Source organism: Saccostrea echinata, unplaced genomic scaffold (assembly GCF_033153115.1).
Source record: "Saccostrea echinata isolate AGI-Se365-2 ecotype Australia unplaced genomic scaffold, CSIRO_AGI_Sech_v1 ptg000043l, whole genome shotgun sequence".
NCBI classification, from domain to species: domain Eukaryota; kingdom Metazoa; phylum Mollusca; class Bivalvia; order Ostreida; family Ostreidae; genus Saccostrea; species Saccostrea echinata.
The window spans coordinates 2,843,917-2,862,466 of record NW_026889792.1 but is presented as its reverse complement, the minus strand read 5'-3'; the positions used below and the strand labels follow the sequence as shown (position 1 = coordinate 2,862,466).

The 18,550-nt window shown below is 32.5% G+C and overlaps 2 protein-coding genes across 2 annotated transcripts; one reads left to right on the top strand and one right to left on the bottom strand.

Annotated features, from left to right (window-relative positions):
- Window positions 1-2,529: 2,529 nt before the first annotated feature.
- On the bottom strand, window positions 2,530-12,769 carry LOC133201365 (palmitoyltransferase ZDHHC12-B-like). Its single transcript, XM_061337182.1, has 5 exons — window positions 12,636-12,769; window positions 9,889-10,028; window positions 8,540-8,713; window positions 8,099-8,265; window positions 2,530-4,733 (listed from the first exon to the last, which is right to left on the bottom strand). The coding sequence occupies exons 1-5, from the start codon at window positions 12,745-12,747 to the stop codon at window positions 4,412-4,414; spliced, it is 915 nt and encodes a 304-aa protein (XP_061193166.1). The 5' UTR covers window positions 12,748-12,769; the 3' UTR covers window positions 2,530-4,411.
- A 748-nt stretch (window positions 12,770-13,517) lies between these two features.
- Window positions 13,518-17,583, top strand: LOC133201287 (uncharacterized). Its single transcript, XM_061337085.1, has 6 exons — window positions 13,518-13,716; window positions 13,973-14,395; window positions 14,664-14,758; window positions 14,861-15,097; window positions 15,297-15,366; window positions 16,745-17,583. The coding sequence occupies exons 1-6, from the start codon at window positions 13,576-13,578 to the stop codon at window positions 16,838-16,840; spliced, it is 1,062 nt and encodes a 353-aa protein (XP_061193069.1). The 5' UTR covers window positions 13,518-13,575; the 3' UTR covers window positions 16,841-17,583.
- The last annotated feature ends 967 nt before the right edge of the window (window positions 17,584-18,550 follow it).

Sequence of the window (18,550 nt, the reverse complement as noted above, 5' to 3'; positions counted from 1 at the left end):
GTAAGGTACCTCAATTTTTTGCGAGTAAACATAGTAAAGTAGCAATACTTCAATGACAATATCTTAGAAAAAATTATATATTATTGAGGAACGTATCGTCTGTCCTTAAATTCCAGAATGTTGGGAGAGGGTGTGCTACATTTTTACAACTTGTGCCCAGTCCGAATTGTCAATTTTCTACAAAATAAAGTACAACTATTGTTAAGTGAATATTTATCAAGGTCGTAAGAGACAAGGATGGGGCAGTGGAGTTCACTCCCTTTTAATTCCAGCACCCCCCCCCCCCCCCCCCGTTCTGAAATTTCTGGATCCGCCATAACTTCAACAGGATACACCTCTATAACCTTTTGCAATTAAAAAGAATTGCCCAAAATGCCTTTTAAATTAACAAGTGTTTATTCAAAGATGAATTACACATTTCGTGTTCATTTGAAATCTGTAATACATCGGTATTATTAAATTATTATGTATGCCGCCTCACGACCTTCATGTGAGAAATCTGAACACAATAATAGATATCGAGATATTTTCTACATCACGCACAGATGTTTGGTTTGACGAACAGAGTGGTACAGCCTTGATAATACAGCCCCATTAAAAACATGGTTTAGTCCAATTAATTATTTTTCGACGTTAAAAAGATGTAATTTTAGATTTTTTCCTGAGAGAATGATGTTGGCCTTGAAACTGTGTTCTACTTCTATATATGACGTTTATTTCCTAGACACCTAAGTAGCGATCGAACGTTATATTAAACTTTTTAAGGGTGATGCTTATTATTATCTTTTTTATTTTATTTCATTATTTACTTATTTTTACATGTAATTTGTCATTTCGTGGAAAATGTTTTAATTCCTAATGGGTTTAAGTGTGAATGTCCAAAACAGGTTTGTTTTACGACAGCGTTAAGGACAAAAACTACTCATGACAAGATTATGTCCGAACAGGAAAAACAAAAACGCTACGATATCACAAAGAAAAATCAAGGAATTTTTTTATGCATAAATTGTAAACTTCTTGTTGACATATCGGAGAGGAACGAACGACAACTCTGCAAAAGAGATTGGTTAATCTATACTTACTTTAAATATGTTTCTTTTTTAATACCTTTCTATTAGATACCTTTCTATTAGATACTTCATGTGAAATATTCCATTTATGAGTAGATTTTTACAAACATCTTTCTGTACATAGGGGGGGGGGGTAAATTAAACTAAAACTAAAAAATTATAATTTTATAACCTTTCTTATCAATAGTAGGACTGCAAGTTGACAAATTAAGGGTTTTATGCTGCTTTAGAGTGAAAAACGATGACCGCATGTTGCGTTAGATAGGGAGTCGCTGAATGCAGATAAAATATAATAAAAAATTATCGGGAAGAAATTGAAAGGTCACATAAGACAGGAAGTCGCTAAATACAGTGGGCCGCTACGGCAGGTTTGACTGTATGTCAGTTTTAATGCAAAATTTCACCATGTAAGAAATACAGAATACCCAAAACCTTATCCTTTATTATAGCACATTTTCGTTGTAAACATTTTGGAAATTAAAAAAAAAAATAATATAATATGGATTTCATTCATCTATGAATATGATATAGTTTGTTGTTGCTTTTATTTAATTTTATATTCTCTCCCTCTCTATTGAAAATGATGTGGTTGCCTACCTATGCCACTTCTATAGACACATGAGAGTTAAAAGTTTTACATAAAAAATATCAAAGTTATTTTCTACAGGAAAAGCAGTGCAGAAACTCCTGTGAACTGAGTATGGTACAAAACTCGTTTAATACGAACAAGGATATAACAAAGGATTTACGTAAATGTATATAACGAAATCTTTGGGGATCCGCGGCAAAAATCTTACCAATTTCTTGTAAAATTTTAGGCTACCATCGAATTCTAATATAATGAATTTATGGATATAGCTAATTCATTTTGTGTCCCATACATATAAAATATAATGAAATTTATAACGAATTTTTAAAGATGTCAAAATGTTAAACTGACATTATTTTTCTTCAGTGTATTCATATTTGAAATTATTTCATCAGAAAACTAAAGTCCTCCAAGTTAAGGTTTATATTTAATACTTCCCTGAACATATTTGGTATTGGTTGACAAATTTAAAGGGAAAAAAATTCCCTATATATATACATATCTAAGGATATAAGGAATTACGGATATAACAAAATAAATTCACAGGTCCCCAGGACATAGATTTATCCAAGTTTTCCTGTATATTCACAAACTTTATTTCATTCTGTGACACTTAACAGCTTCTGTAAATACTTCTCCTGTAGTAAAAAGCTGTGTCAAAATATCCCAAGAAGAAAGCAGGAAAGGATTTCATGTATGCTTTGTATTTTACTTTTTTTTTGATTTCATACATTTAAGTAAAAAAAAAAATGCTGCATTCACTGTGTGTCTTTGGATTGAAATATGTCGTTGGGCAACATATATGTATTAAATGTATTAGGCTAAAAAAAATTATATAGTACAAAAAAACTGACAACAAGAAACATATCAAAAGGCTCGATGCACTTTTCTACAAAATTTCAGGCATCAAAACTTCATCAACTCTATTCAGTATAATTATGTGCAAATCACAGAAAAATCTTCAATCAGTAGAGCATACTTTGGAATCATTTAATTCATAAGGGTCAATGTCTGTGGGTACCAAAATTTCACCAATTTGTACTGACGTAATTTCTTGGGTAACACTAGAAGACTCAATAAACCAATACACTGACAAAGTTAACCTTCATGAGGATGTAAATTTGTGGTAAGGGTGACAATTCATGAATATTGGTCTCCCATAAACAATGATGATTCCACAGTATTATTGCAAATTTACAGGTTAGACAATTTAGCATTCAGGAAAATAAATCACTCTTTTTCACACTAACATATAATTTAAATCTATAAAATACACAAATATTTTGGGGAAAATAACTTATTATTCTGCTACAAAAAAACATTTGTATTGAATACAGTGAAACCTCATTATCTTGAACTCAATGGCACCAAGAAAAAACCTCGAAATATCCAAGTATTTGAGATATCAAGGGTTAAATACTTAAAGAATAAGTGGTTGGGACTTCTAATTCACTTCAACATATCCATGGTATTTGAGATATCAGTGTTTCAGATATTGAAGTTCAACTGTATTTTACTTTCATAAATAAAACGTTGCTTACATTTCTTAAAAAATTGCAAAGCAAAAATCACTTTTCTTCTCTCAAAATTATTACTAATTTTTTGACCAAAACATTCTGTATTTTCTTGAAGAATATACCAATAATTCACAAGAGGTTCACAGGCCACAATGCTCAGCTGAGTCCTCTTGGCCAAACTATTCTTAATCACAAGATTTGAAAAAAAAGTCATTTTTATTCAGACAAAAAATGCCTACTCCATAGGCCTGACCCTAGCTCCAGAGGGTCTTGACACCTCACTTGAATCAACACATCCTGGAGATGCTTCAGTAACATTATGATTAATATGACCTTCTTGTTCTCATGTTTTATCATCCGTTCAGTTTAGAGTGGCCCTCCTAATTTTAAAAGAATGTTTTAAAAATAAAATCATTATTAATTTCCTTGGAAAACTTTGATGTCCCTGTTGTAGCTCTTACTTACCTCAGGCTTGGGTCGGGGTTCCATGATTTGAACAAACTGAATCTGCACTACCTGTGAATGCTTGCATATTTATATCACTAGTCATGGCCTTGCTTTCTCGAAAATAAGATTAAAAAACATTTTCCCTATATATTCCTTTGTAAAACTTTGATCCCCTATGATGGCCCTATCCTACCCCAGGGGGAGCATGATTTGAGTAAACTTGAATCTGCACTACCTCAGGATGATTGCATATTTATATCACTACTCATGTCCTGCTATTCTTGAAAAGAAGATAACAAAATATTTTCTGTATGTATTCCCATATTACTGATAATGGCACTCCAATTCTTGAGAAAAAGATTTTAAACATTTTCTTTATATAGTGTCACATAAAACTTTGATCCCCCATTGTGGCCCCACCCTATTCCATGAGGCCATAAATGACCACACCCAATTTTTGCATATTTCTTAATTATCTCCTCTTGACAGAGGGGGGGGGGGGGGGTTCTTTATTTGAAGAAACTTGGATCCCCTTCACTCAATGATGTTTTGTGGCAAGTTTGGTTGAAATTGGCCCAGTGGTTCTGAAGAAGAAGAAGAATTTGTGAAAAGTTTACGCAACAACAATGATGACAACAGACAACGGGAAAATTGCTTTCAGAAAACCTCACTTGAGCGTTTGGCTCAGGTGAGCTAAAAATCAAGCACTTTGGTTCTGACCTCTTAATTTCTCAGAGACAACACTTCCATTTTAATGTTCCTTGCTCATTTCTATCACTGCTTCACAACTACACTATTTCATTCTGTTCCACTTTTCGATCATACATACATTCCCATTCTCTGTATTTACAAACAGTTAGGAAGTTATACATGTTCATAAAGCAACCTTCATCAAATGGGTGAAAATCATCAGTGAGATGTTTAAGATATGTGATCCCTTCACGGGATACAAGTTCCCATGTTGTCAGTCCACGGAACATAAGAAAAGTATGGAATCCCAGGAGGCCAATCACAGTGAAGCCTCCAAATGACAGGATTAACATATCAATGATAAACACCGCATTTCTCTTCCACCAGTCTTTCCAAGATACCTCATACTGGAAATTTGTCCTGAAATGAAGTACTGAACAATTAAAATGTTCAATGATATTCTACAAAGATAATCTGAAGCTTACCAGTTATAAAATATTTTTGGTTTTGTGAACATGTTAACAGATAGATCTTTCATACTTTCAATGAGTTTGTCAATAATGAATATTTCTGAAACATAAAGGAGCAACTGAACAATTTTGAATTTCAGTGTTTGATTAGTTTATTATATGGAAGTGTTTCTAGGAAGGTAAGATCTAATAAAAACTAGAATTTGTTCAAATAAAAAGTTTATACTTGATGATGAATGAGAAACACCTGAGAATTGACCCAGTCCAAATCAAAGTACTGCAAGTACTGGAAAGCACTAAACAATGAATTTTAAAAATCTGACAAATTAGACTTGCAAATACAGGAACTCTCGATACCTTGAAGTCCGCAAGACCGAGGAAAAACTTCGAGAGATCAAGAGTTCGAGTTTTCAAGAGTTCGGAATTTTCCGGGTTTGTTGACAGGTTTTAAAATTAGTCTAACCGGATGTAATGATTTTCATGCAGTGCTAACCTTTTACACGTGGTTTTTATAAAACAACGATATTTTTTAGTAATTTAGATGAATATTTTATTAAACTGAGTAAAGCAAAAAATGTAAATCGTCATTTTCATGTATATTTATTCATTCTTTGTAATACGGACATCATTTGTTACATGAAAACGACATTTTACAGCATCGCACATAGCATTGACTATTCCAAACATAACTATTGAACGCAGTTCTTTAAGTATTTGTCCAATAATACTCGTCATATTGACATTGAGGCTGTTTCTGCTTTATTATATTTCGTTTAACTTTGACACTGACTCGAAATAAAAATTAAATTAGTGTTTTGTCTTCTAATCAATTACTACTTTTCACTGACTCTGCTTCTCTAAATTATCGAAAGACAGTTGATGATAATTATTTTATAATTATTTTAATAGCATATAGGCAAAATATGATTAACTATAAATCAATTACCGTATTTGGTTGAATATAATACGCACTTTTTTCCCAAAATAATTTTCTGTGAGAAAGGGGAGCGTATTTTACACCACAATGGGATTTTGATAGGTTTTTCTTTCATGTGAAACACGGCTATCATACGCACATACCATAGTATTACCTAGAGACTAATGCAATTTCTTGCTGTTTATCGCTGTGTTTAAAACTTCGGAAAGTTATTGTTGGAATGTAGGCTTGTTAAAAATGTTATATTTATAACCTTTTGATAGTTAAATTAAATTTAAAAGCAAGTTAAAATTAATTTGAGCTGCATGTTCATCGTCTCCGTGTAGACCGCCATTAAAGATGTTATTTATAGATGTTCACACATTCCTTTGCCACGTGCTTCCGTAGGCTAATTAAAGTACACATGTACCTAATCAGTCAGACACTCGGTCAAATAAGTAATAAGTCATTTTTTAATGAAATACAATAAAATAAAATTTATTTTAGGTTTTAAATAACTCAGTGAAAATTCATTTCAACATAAACACCCCTCAGTACGTCCCAATGGATGGAAGCCAATGTTGTGAACACGTGCACTTGTCACTTGATAATTACCCCTCAACACCCCTCCAGGCAATTAAATTGTTTACCGACTCCAAAGCATTGTTTTTACAGTTAGAGCACTGATTATTTACTGCCCTTATTAATGGCTTTGATTATTTTCTTTGTTAAAAATCGGGGGTTGTTTTATGATCTTTCGTATGTATAAGCGTGTGTTGATTACAACACATTAAACAGTTAAACGCTTGTTAAATGTAATTTTACTTCATCTTATATCGGCCTCGTGTTAAAATGATTGAGAGTTAAAAAAGGAAATACGAAACTAAAGTGTTATCATTTACTCGTGCTCTGTAGAAAATAAGATACCCACAAAGATTACCTCGATGTATGAAGACATATATCCCACCTTTGTACATCATTTTTCACAGCTTTGGAGGTGTGTTGATAACAACACTTTACACGCTTATTAAATTTTGATTTTATTTTTATAACATCAGCTATTTATTTAATTAATTAATTTCAAGTTCAAAAGAGGAAAAACGTAGTCTATGAATACTTTGATGTTGCAATATCACTTGCCTTGTTAAATTTACATAATTTTCAACATGATTACCTTAAACTAAAAATAAATATGACAACTGTTAAACTTGCAACAATATCTCGTGCTTTGTTGAAATAAAATTATTTCCACAAAGAATAGTTAGAATACGGCGACGCATAATTTCAGTATCACCGTATGCTAAAAAAATTAATAATAAAGTCTGTTAATACTTTAATGCAACATTATCTCGTGCTTTGTTAAAATAATTTCCTCCAGATTGCTGCGATGTAGAAAGTCAAGATTAAGAAATAAAAACGCATTTGAATAAAATATCGTGTTCTGTAAATTTTCGGCACTTCATCTCCGCGCCGATTTTCATAGCAAATTACCGCGATTTTCAAAAGTTCAGAACACCGCTTGGTAAAATTTTCTGCTGCATATAATACAACCGAACTGCATTTTTTTCCCCAGTTTCAGGCTCAAAAAGGGAGGTGCATATTTTACACCAATGCGTATTATATTCGGCCAAATATGGTATCACCTTGCAGCATATGTGTCACCTGAATAAACATCCCGTTCCTTGAGACCTGCGTCTTCTGCCTGGGGCCATTTAAATGTCCAGGTAAAGGTGCTAATTATATAACCTTGTATACATATAGCCACTTCGAGGTATTGAGTGTAAATTCTAATAGAATATATATAGCGGGACCACATTTTGACTTCGAGAGATCAAGGGTTTTGAGAGATCAAGAGTTCGAGAAATCAAGAATAAATTTGCTTAGTTATATAGGGGAAAAATTCGGGACCGGAGACTCACTTCGAGCGATCAAGAACTTCGAGAGATCGAAGTTCGAGCCATCAAGAGTTACCTGTAATCAGAATCACTTCTTTGAATTCTTGTTGAACTGGAATCAATACTAGCTTTTAACTTCCATTTTATCATTAAATGGTAATAACAAGAACATTTAAACGCAAAATCTGATTTGCTCAACTTCATGTTCAATGTAATTCTACTATGGAGTGATTTGTTAAAAGATCAGTAGAACAGGAGTAGGCAGCTTTATAATCAGTCTGAATGACAAAATATTTCTAAAAAAAATATATGTATTTATTAAATTATCCAATATCCATATAAATAAACTTATTTGTATGATGTTAGGGGTGATAACAGAAATGTTGGTGTATACATTGCATGTTCAAAAAGGCCCATTAGAGGATGCATGGATTGGAGCCTCTGCCTCAGGTCAGCTTAAAAAACAATTTTATGATTTTCTATTCAAGTCCATTCTGAACTCACCATGTGATTGCAAAGGTCCAGAGAATCAGGATGGTGGTGACCAACAGGAAGGTCCAGAAGTACTTGTGGTTGCCTTCCCCCACACAGGCGTCCAGCCACGGACAATGGTGGTCATGTTTCCTCACACACTTCTTACAATCCTCACAGTGCTTTGTACGCATTGGTTGCTGACACCAAAGTTAAAACATGGTTACCATGCAGTGTTTCCAATTATATTCAGAACATCACACACAATTCATTTCAAATTTATAAACAAAATGTTTACTTGACATTTTGATTTGATATGCAGTCCAATCACATGCATAACTGATATCCAGAATAACCTTCAACACATCAATTTCATTTTGTTTAATAGAAGATTCATGGCTAATAGTGGTACAAAGTATTTATACTAAATGTATAACTTATTCAAAAACTGCTTCAAGAAACATGTTACTGTACCTCTATTTCACAATAATCACAATATCTAAAGCGCTGCTTCAGGGCCTTCAATCTTTCCTCATTAGTCTCTGATTGACCAATCAGTGGAGAATTATCTGACTGATGCATCATGGGAGTTGTGTCTGAAACATCATCCTCCAAGTCCTCAAGTTTTTCTGATGAAGCCTTTGATATCTAGATTTTATTGACAATAAAAATCAAAGCATGTACTAAACATTGAGTAAATATTTACTGTTACATGTATGTTACAGTGTGATCTATTAATCTATTTTTTCAATTAATATACATTTCATATTTTAAAGTAATAAAATAGTTGTTTATATTTCAATTTTTTAAATCACCAAAGTAGAACAGACAGTATCCAAACATAATTATTACTGCCATGGGTTATAAGGGTTCTTGTTACTGGTTTGTATGTATTTTGAGTTTTCACTGGTTTGTACTTTGTTAGATTGTGTTGTGTTGGTTTGGTACATTTTCCCCAATAAACTTCTTAGTTGTTCAAGTAATTTTTTTCTAGTTTTTGACCAGAGGGTTTATACACAAGCCATTAGCTTTGGTAGTGCTAGATATTAGACAGACAATACTTCCCTCTGATAACTTAAGCTAGTGTTCCTGTATGTAGCTTTACTATGTTATTCTATGACAATTATGAAAATTAAAAGTAATTTCTGTGTTGCAATATATATCAATATTCCATTTTTTCTAAAATGTAATGGGAGGGTTAATTAATATGAATTCTTGTAAAGAGTTACCTCCCTTTAAGCAGTGTATTTAAATAATTGATATAGAAAGAGAAATTCTTATTGTTTTGTGACAAACATATTTTATATTTGTTGTTGTAATTCTCATGGCATTCATTCCATTCATTGCATTTGTTAAATTTATTACTTTCATTACAGTATTACATTTTTTTTTAATTATTGCATTTATTTAATGAAGATGCGGGCCTGAGAGAATCTTATTTATTATCTTATCTGAAACCATGTTTCAAATCATATCTATTCTAATACTGAAATGAAATAATGTACTTCTTTAGGATAAACCCTGAAACTGACCTGTTAACATTTTTTTTTTTGGTTTGTTTTATTTATAGATCTGCTTAGATTACTACAAGTAACACTTCTAACAAAGAACTTTCACTATCTTCACCCTTAAATCTTTAACATTACAAAAAGCAAACTGACCTTTCTTTTGACATATTTTGTATAAAAATTCATTTCTGATTATCCATAGCAACACAATAGAGAAGTAACAAGTAGTATATTCTCAGCCTTCCCACAGTAAGAACATGTACACATACAAAGAACCATAACTCTCATTAAAAGTTTTGAATTCATCTAACTTACCCGCTTTGAATGCTTTTGTCCAATGTATCCAGGATTTTTTAAACATGCAGCAAAATATGCGATCAGAGCTACTAGGACAAGCAGGACATAACTACATCCATACACCAAGTCCTCTCTGTCAACAAGAGCCTTCTTCAATGCTGCACATGAAAAAAACCAGAAGGAAATTCGTTCTTTCTCCTGTCTTTAGCAGATAATATTAATTATATATACAGTTGAACTTCGGTATCTCAAACACTGATATCTCAAATACCATGGATAAAGTGATTTTAAAGTCCCACCCCCTTATTCTTTAAGTATTTTACCCCTGATATCCCGAATCCTCTGATATCTCGAAGTTTTTTTTCGGTCCCATGGAGTTCGAGATAACGAGGTTTGACTATATTAATTAATCATACTAAAAATTCCAATTAAATTGAACTGCACAAACAGATAGTTTATTTGAAAATAAATACCCCCCCCCCCCCCCCCAAAAAAAATAACAGGTCTGACAAGTAACATTGGATATGGAATGAGCAAATGCAACATTGTCTCCGGAGAGATATTCACAGCTTGCTACCTGAGAAGTCACAACAGAGGATTTCCTTTACACTAAATCAACATGATGCCTGGTATTTTTAATTTATGATAATAGATACCAACTGTAAATGTACATAAATTGACTCACTCAAAATTTAGCACAATCTTCCAATTACAGTAAAACTCATTTAGTACAAACACAGATATATAGCGAAATTACGGACATAGGTAAGTTTTTTGCAATCTCCGGCAAAAACTTTGGTAATTCCATGTAAAATCTTCTATATATAACCAACTTGGATGTAGTGAATTTACAGTTATAGCGAACTAATTCTGTGTCCCTTAGAAGTTAAAAATAACGAAATATACATCTTTTATAGTGAATTTTTAAAGATTTTAATTTTTAAAATATTGATGTAATAAGTATATATATCTGAAACTCTATTCATCTGAAAAATTTTGAACTCCAAGGTAAATCTTGTGTTTTATACTTCCCTAAATACATTTCGTAGTCATACTTCTATAATGAGAATTCACTATGTATACTTTAATGAATTCGTTCAGGCGTTATACCGATAAAACAAATTCCAGATATAGCAAAGTAAATTCTCAGGTCCCCAGAACTTCACTATAACCAAGTTTTACTGTAGCATAATCATAAATTACCGTATTTTCCTCTATATGTATTTATATAAATCATACATTGGCATGTACTTGCATTAGCTGACAAGAATCAGTGCAAAAGGCATTAAATATAATTACCAATAAATTAAGTAAATAAAAGAATGAAATTTTACACTTTCATTCTATCTCCTAGATGTTTATAAAATGTCGTGAATGGATCTTGTTGGTGATTACTGATCATAATTAATAAACAGAATATTAAGAGTATGCTGGCTATATTTTTATTCCTTAATATTTTGTAAGTGATAACACCAGATATAAACAAATAAATATATATATATGTATAATATAATGAACTTGTGTTGTTTTTATTTTTTAAGGAATAACAATTAAGGCCTAACATTCATAGTATCAGGTTGTACTTTTCTTTAATCCAGTCTCCTTCTCAAGGTCACTTCATAGAATCTGGTAACTCTAAATAAATGACTTAGCTCAACAGTTCCATTACTTTGAATTTTATAAAAGACTTAATAAATAAACATCATATGAATTAAAAAAAATCACCGATTTAATATCCTGTAAATAGGTACATGTATCACTGTACATTGTAGAAAAATAATCAGGATCGGGATCACATACTGTGGATAATACACAGGGCATATTATAAATTCTAAAGATTTTCTTGAACATGTAAAAGTGGCTATCTAAAAAATGGTCCAATCCTCAACCTAAGGGGCTGTCACAGTAGCTCAGTCAGTACAGCACTTGCTCCGTGATCTGAAGGTCATGTGTTGAATCATGGCCGTGACTCAATAAAAGATAGGTTGCAACTGTGTTCCTTCACCAAGCACTCGGCACTTCGAAATGAAAGTTAGTGGTCCTTCGGATGAGACTTTAAAAACCGAGGCATCGTGTCACGGTAGGAGTGAAACGGTTCACCGCGGTATCGATTCACCGCGGTATTTTTTCTCGGTTTGATACACGGTGCAAAATCTCTAATTTTCGGTTCGGTTCATTTTTTGGTCGGGATCGTTATTCAGTCGGGTTTGCATGGTTTGGCATAAGGTAAAACACGCTCCTCAGTATAAATAAGTATAGAAAACGTAAATTTTTGATGACTGATAGCTTGTAAAATAATTTTTGACAGTCAAATAATTTTAGTCAATTTCTTCTAGTCAATTTGCAAATAAAATTCGTAAAATATGTGACTAGATTTAGAAAAAGAAAGCATAAAACAACGTTGAATTTGTTTCCTTCTATCAAAATGTATCGTATCGAAAATAACCGAACCCAGACAAAATTATACAATACGTATCGAACCGTGAAGGAGGTGTATCGTTTCACCCCTATGTCACGGTAGGCATTGGCATGATAAAGAACCCTCATTGCTCAATGGCTCTGAGTGCCTAGTAAAGTTCTAAATTTGAGGCCCTTCAACGGTTATATGGTGACGTCTCTATATGAGTGAAAAATTCTCGAACAGGAACAAGACGTAAAACAACATACAAGCAATCAATCTAGGGGGCATAAAATGTAAGCCGAATCAAAGACTCGAGGAAATACTGACTTAGTTTTTCTTCATGTTTTGTTATCTGTTCACTTACATGTTTCTTTATATAGCAGAGTAGCAGGAACCCCTAAGACCAGCAGCGTGTGTGTTCCCCTGATCAGAATATGTCTGCCGCAGAAACTCCTACAGCGAACAAGCTTCTTCATGTTTCTTTAAACCATGACGGTTACTGAAATATTAAAGATAAATTTCATTCCCAAATCAGGTTAACTTCTTAATCAAATCAAAACTAATGATTTTAGAGAGACAGACACATAAATAAGTTTATAATTATGTTTCTGAATATACAGATTATGAATTATTTTCAAAATGATTAATAGATATTGTCCTTAATTACTCTCAAAGGTACATAAACAAAACCATTAAGTTCAACAATAATGGGCCCCTTTAGTCCAAACATTGGTATAATATATTTTAAGATGATGAATAATATAAAATTATAAAAATATCAGTGATCAGTACTTGATCCTTCTGCATCCTGGTTGAATTTCGATCCCGATCTATTTTCTTGTGGTAAACTGAACTATGTGCAATTTAAAAGTTCAATCAATTTATTTATTTATTTCTGCAAAATTGTATTATCTATATCGGGATAATTGTTACTTAATCTATTAATGGATGTACCTGAAGTTTTGAAGATTCTATAAATATGGTAAGGATCGGGTTTGTACTACACTTAAACTTGTCGACTAATTACCGTAAATATTGAGATTAAAACAAAAAAAAATCTTTTAAAGTTAGCCAAAATAATGCAACTAGTGTTGGCTAATAACCATTTTTAATACATCCTGACTAATTCAATTGTGGATTGTATTCAAAATGTACGTCAACACATCACTCTAATACAATAAAATATATTCGATTCTTTATGCCTTTTCCTTAATTAGCTTTATTATTGTAATACATTTCATGTGAAAAAACGAGGTATTAGCAAGGACATTCTCCCAGTCTCTGACTTCTGCTAGGGGTGTCGCATGATGGCATTCCATATTCGATGTATCAGCCAGCGAATACGAGCCTCTAGATCTGTTGTTGATTTCTTGCAGACGCCCGGATTTACTCACATAGACAAAAGAGTGCAGAGTGCAACTACAGTAACCTGTGGGAATCCCAGGGTAAGGGTACCTTTATCACATAACAACAGTGCAGCAGTGTGCATTTCGTCATCCAAGTAAAAAGTCAAACAGCAGCTAAAAAGTACTGAGTTATCTGGAAATACTTTAAATTTTTGACGATGGGATTTAGCTTAATTCACTTCTCATCTTGGATAACTTGTATGACTACTTGAACTCAGTACTTGCTTGATTCAGATTTAAACATCACATTATTGAACTCACTTTAATGATTGCTCGATGACCTTTTTCATTATAGGTATCAATCAACAATTTAGACAAAATCCTTGAAGAATGTACCAAGAAAAAAACATCATACAATGGAAACATCTCAGGAATTTTTGACAATTCATTTGATTTTGAGACAATTTTAAGATGTGAATTAGTTAAAGAAAGTCATGAGAAGATTAATAGTAGAAAGTGCAGTACACTTAAAAGAACATCTTTATCTAACAGCAACCTTAATAAACACAATGTAGCACAAAACCTAGATAAGTTGGGACTTGTGTCACATTTGACCTTTGAAAGTGATTTTAAATGTAGCTCAGTCCCTAATGCAGGGGACACTTTTTTATTCAATGGAGAAAGTTCAGGAGGAACCCCAACAGATTCAGAGTTTGAGAAGAAAAGAGCAAGGCGAGAGGAGAATCTACTGAAAATGAAGGCTTTTCTTGAGCAGTCTGTATGAGATATTTGATTAAATGTACAAGAGAGGTGTTCCAGACCGATTAATGCTAATATGTAGAGAGCTTATATTTTTTAGAAGTTTTCTTCACTTGATGTACTCAAGTAAAAGTTTCACTTCAATATCAACATTTTTTTTTCTCAGCTTATATATTGCAATAGTTTAGTCTTTAAGGAAAATGTGGTAAACTGCACCATAAATATTTGCCTCCTCCAACTCCCTTGAATCAATCAATGTCTTTTATGCAAATGTCTTGACATTTCAGCTTCCTCCACTATTTGAAATAGGTATATCTTTTGATGCCTATTCACCCAATATTGTACTGGAGAATAATTATTGGGGGAAAAGGGAAATTACTCTGTAAGTAGACCAATAATTAAACTTCCTTTATTTAATATGTATAAAGTGGAATTTAGGTATATATTAGCTTTCTTCAATGATCATTATTTTTTTCCTTTTTAGTGGAATTCAGCGCTACAAAGCTAAAGTGTGGACGCTACAGACCATGACAGGCTTACGCTTTATTCACACTAGGATGTGTTTGCTAAATACCTCATGTGACTTGGATGAGAATTTTGTGCGTGTTCGATGGAGGATTTTAGGACTGAAGCAGTTGGCAGCAATGAAACGCCTTAATGTATATGGAAAATTCTGGAAGATCTCAAAAATTCCTGACAGAGTTTTAGAAAAAGATGCTGTGTATGTTAATAATTTTGTTAATTATATTTTTACAGATTTTTTGGAATGAAGATTTTAAAATTCCCTTTATTTTGCTATTTGACATAATTCTGTCTACTGATGTATTGTTTTGTATTTTTTAGATGGTATGATGGAATATCCCTTTATTTTGCTATTTGACATAATTCTGTCTACTGATGTATTGTTTTGTATTTTTTAGATGGTATGATGGAATATCCCTTTATTACCTCAATGATGAAGGTTTAGTCAATAAACATGTTATCAACAGGGTAAGTCTCAACGTTCCAATAATCATGTGTGTTCAGACAGTAATCATGCAGCTTTGTTTGACAAAATAAATATTTTTATGCTCCACCATGAATATGGCCGGGGCATATAGTGTTTGTCATGTTCGTCTTCCATCCTTTCGTCATGCTCTGCGTGTAGCTCAGTTCAAAGGTCAGTTTCAAAGAAACTATCCAAGATATTTTTATCAAGCTTCATATCCTGATAGATATTGATGAGAGCTATGCAACTGCATCAACATTTTTTGACCTTGACCTTTCCTTTGACCTTGACCTCATTTTTCCTAAATTAGTGTTTAGCTCAGTTTTTAAAGATACCATTCAAGATAGTGTAATCAAACTTCATATGTTGATACATACTGATGTAAGCTATTCAACTGCATCAATGTTTTTTGACCTAGACCTCACTTTTCTTAAATTAGTGTTTAGCTCAATTTTAAAGAAACCATTCAGGATAGTGTTATCAAAGTTCATATGTTGATACATAATGATGAGAGCTATTCAACTGCATCAACATTTTTTGACCTTGACCTTTCCTTTGACCTTGACCTCACTTTTTTTAAAATTAGTGTTTAGCCCGGTTTTAAAGAAACCAGTCAAAATATTTTTATCAAACTTCATATGCTGATACATACTGATGAGAGCTATTCAACTGCATCAACATTTTTTGACCTTGACCTTTTCTTTGACCTTGACCTCACTTTTCTTAAATTGTGTCAAATTTCATATGCTGATACATACTGATGTAAGCTTTTCAACTGCATCAACATTTAATACCTTTCATTTGACCTTGACCTTACTTTTCTCAATTTGTGTTTAACTCAGTTTTGCTCAGTTTTAAAGAAACCATTCATAATATTTTTATCAAACTTCATGTGCTAATACATACTGATGTAAGCTTTTTAACTGCATCAACATTTTTTGACCTTCACCTTTCCTTCGACCTTCAGTTCATTTATTTTAAATTAGTTTTTAGCTCTGTTTTAAATAAACCATTCAAAATATTTTTATCAAACTTAATATGCTGATACGTATTTGTGAGAACTATTCAACTGCATCAAAAATGTTTGAGCTTGAACTTTCATGTAACCTTGACCTCACTTTTCTTAAATTTGCATTTTGCTAAGTTTTAAAGAAATCATTTAAGATATATTTATGTAAGCTTATGCTTTTATACATAATTTGGTGAGAATTTATCATCTATATCCAACTTTTTAGATTTCAATTTAAAAGAAACTATTCAAGATATTCTCATCAAATTTCATACACTAATACAAATTTTCATGTTGCTTACTAATATACCCTCGGTGGGGCATTCATGTCCTATGGACATATTTCTAGTATCTTTCTTTTTTTATCACAGGTGGAGGAGGAGAGCAGTAAGAAAGTTGCTCCGGCTTTGTCGTTACGTGAGAGACTGACCAGAAAAGTGGGTGTTCTACCTACTAAACAAATCTAGGCCCATACTCAGTCTTCAACAAATCTAGGAGTTATAAACAGTTGGTGCATATGAAACTGTGGCAAAGTAATTTAGCAAGATTGGTGCAAGTGTAGATTTTGAATTTCACAACACGTGTATTGAAAACTAAATTTTTGCAAAAGTGTTTAATATGCAAAAGTTTCCAAGTGTAACTATAAAAAGAAATATATCATCGGAATAGAAATGGATTAGGTACTAGTATTTTAATATTAAAATATTGTATTCAAATTTTCTTCCCTTTTTATGAAAAAACTGTGCATTAAAATGAGGAACTACAAAGATATGTTTTACCATTGTCTCCTTTAGGAATTTGTTTAGGTGTGTCTGTAAACTCTTAGAAAAATGGCAAAATTACACATGCTTAATTTTTATTCAGTGAAACTTGAAAAAAAATATTGTCAGTAATCCTTTTTTTTTCTTACTTTGAATACTTGTTGGGTATCTTAAGACTGTCATTTTAAATTTGTGATATCCATATACATGTATATTAATAATATATAGTATTTGTGATACCTGAAATGGAAAATTAGAATGGACCTTTATACATGAAACATCAATGTATCTGACCAGAGCTGATAATTTGTATAACCACAAAACCAGTGTGTGTGACTTTTTTTCACTGAGTTTTTGCTCTGCTGTTTATGCTTATAATAAAATGTACCTATATTGTATACCACAAGTTGGAGGAGTTCATCCCCAATAAACAAGATTTAGACATTCTCTTAGAATGTGTCTATTTTCTTGGCCATTAAATCACCTGAAATTAACTGTGTTTTTTAAAAGTTTCCAGTTTATAGACAAACTTGCCCCCACCCTCCCTTACAGAAACATAATGAATCCATAGTAAAATTGGATGGTAATTGATTTAAGATTTTATGAAGTATGAATAAAGATGCTTTTATTACAAAGTTGGTGAAGTAAAGAACAATTTGCCTGCCTTTCCTCTGCACCTTGTATGGGCCAGCATGCACAGCACCAAAAGTCATTACTGAAGTTAACTATTGTTGATTGTTACATTGTTGCTTCTTTGCTGTTTTAAACTGCATAGTTGGAGTAAACTAAACACATCTCGGGATTTTCTTTCTTATTTTATGCTAATAAACATTATTAATTTACCATGATAATTTCAGTATTTGAAGTTAAAAGTATCTTCAAAAAGATCACTTTCTTGTAACAAATAGCCTGGTTTGCTAATTGAGTTATTCTGTATTTTTTTTTTGTCACTTCTGGGTCTCTCAGCTGACTTTTGTCCATCTGTAATAGGAAAGGAAAAAATGTGATGGACCAAACCAGGATTTGAAACTGGGCCCCCTGCATCACTAGTCAGGTGCTCTACCAAGCTACTGTAAAGCATATTTCAACAACACCTTATTTTTGTGTTAGTAATATTGCATTAATAAGCGAGACAAAATTTTCATGGAAGTCTGGTTTTTGTTCAACATAACTTAAAATAATACAATTATATGCCAGAATGAAATTTTTATGAACAGACTACGTTAGAAAATTATGTGAAAATAAAGTTCTTGCAAGTAAAAAGTGATTTACAGTATCTGGCCATGGGGGATTAAATCTGTTTAACCACCATATTACTCCCTCCTTTAAGGTCTTCACCCCCCAAGACACCAACCCAGGCTCTTCGCTGGCAAATCTCTCACCCGTCACTTCCAGGGCATGGAATGGCACCAAATA

Coding starts and splice junctions, on each gene's coding strand:
- LOC133201365 (XM_061337182.1), bottom strand. CDS start 12,747: ATGAAGAAGCTTGTTCGCTGTAGGAGTTTCTGCGGCAGACATATTCTG. Junction 10,029..12,635: donor TCTGCTATATAAAGAAACAT/GTAAGTGAACAG, acceptor TTTCATGTGCAG/CATTGAAGAAGGCTCTTGTT. Junction 8,266..8,539: donor GTGATTATTGTGAAATAGAG/GTACAGTAACAT, acceptor CTTTGGTGTCAG/CAACCAATGCGTACAAAGCA.
- LOC133201287 (XM_061337085.1), top strand. CDS start 13,576: ATGATGGCATTCCATATTCGATGTATCAGCCAGCGAATACGAGCCTCT. Junction 13,717..13,972: donor TAACCTGTGGGAATCCCAGG/GTAAGGGTACCT, acceptor TTTTCATTATAG/GTATCAATCAACAATTTAGA. Junction 14,396..14,663: donor AGGCTTTTCTTGAGCAGTCT/GTATGAGATATT, acceptor TTGACATTTCAG/CTTCCTCCACTATTTGAAAT.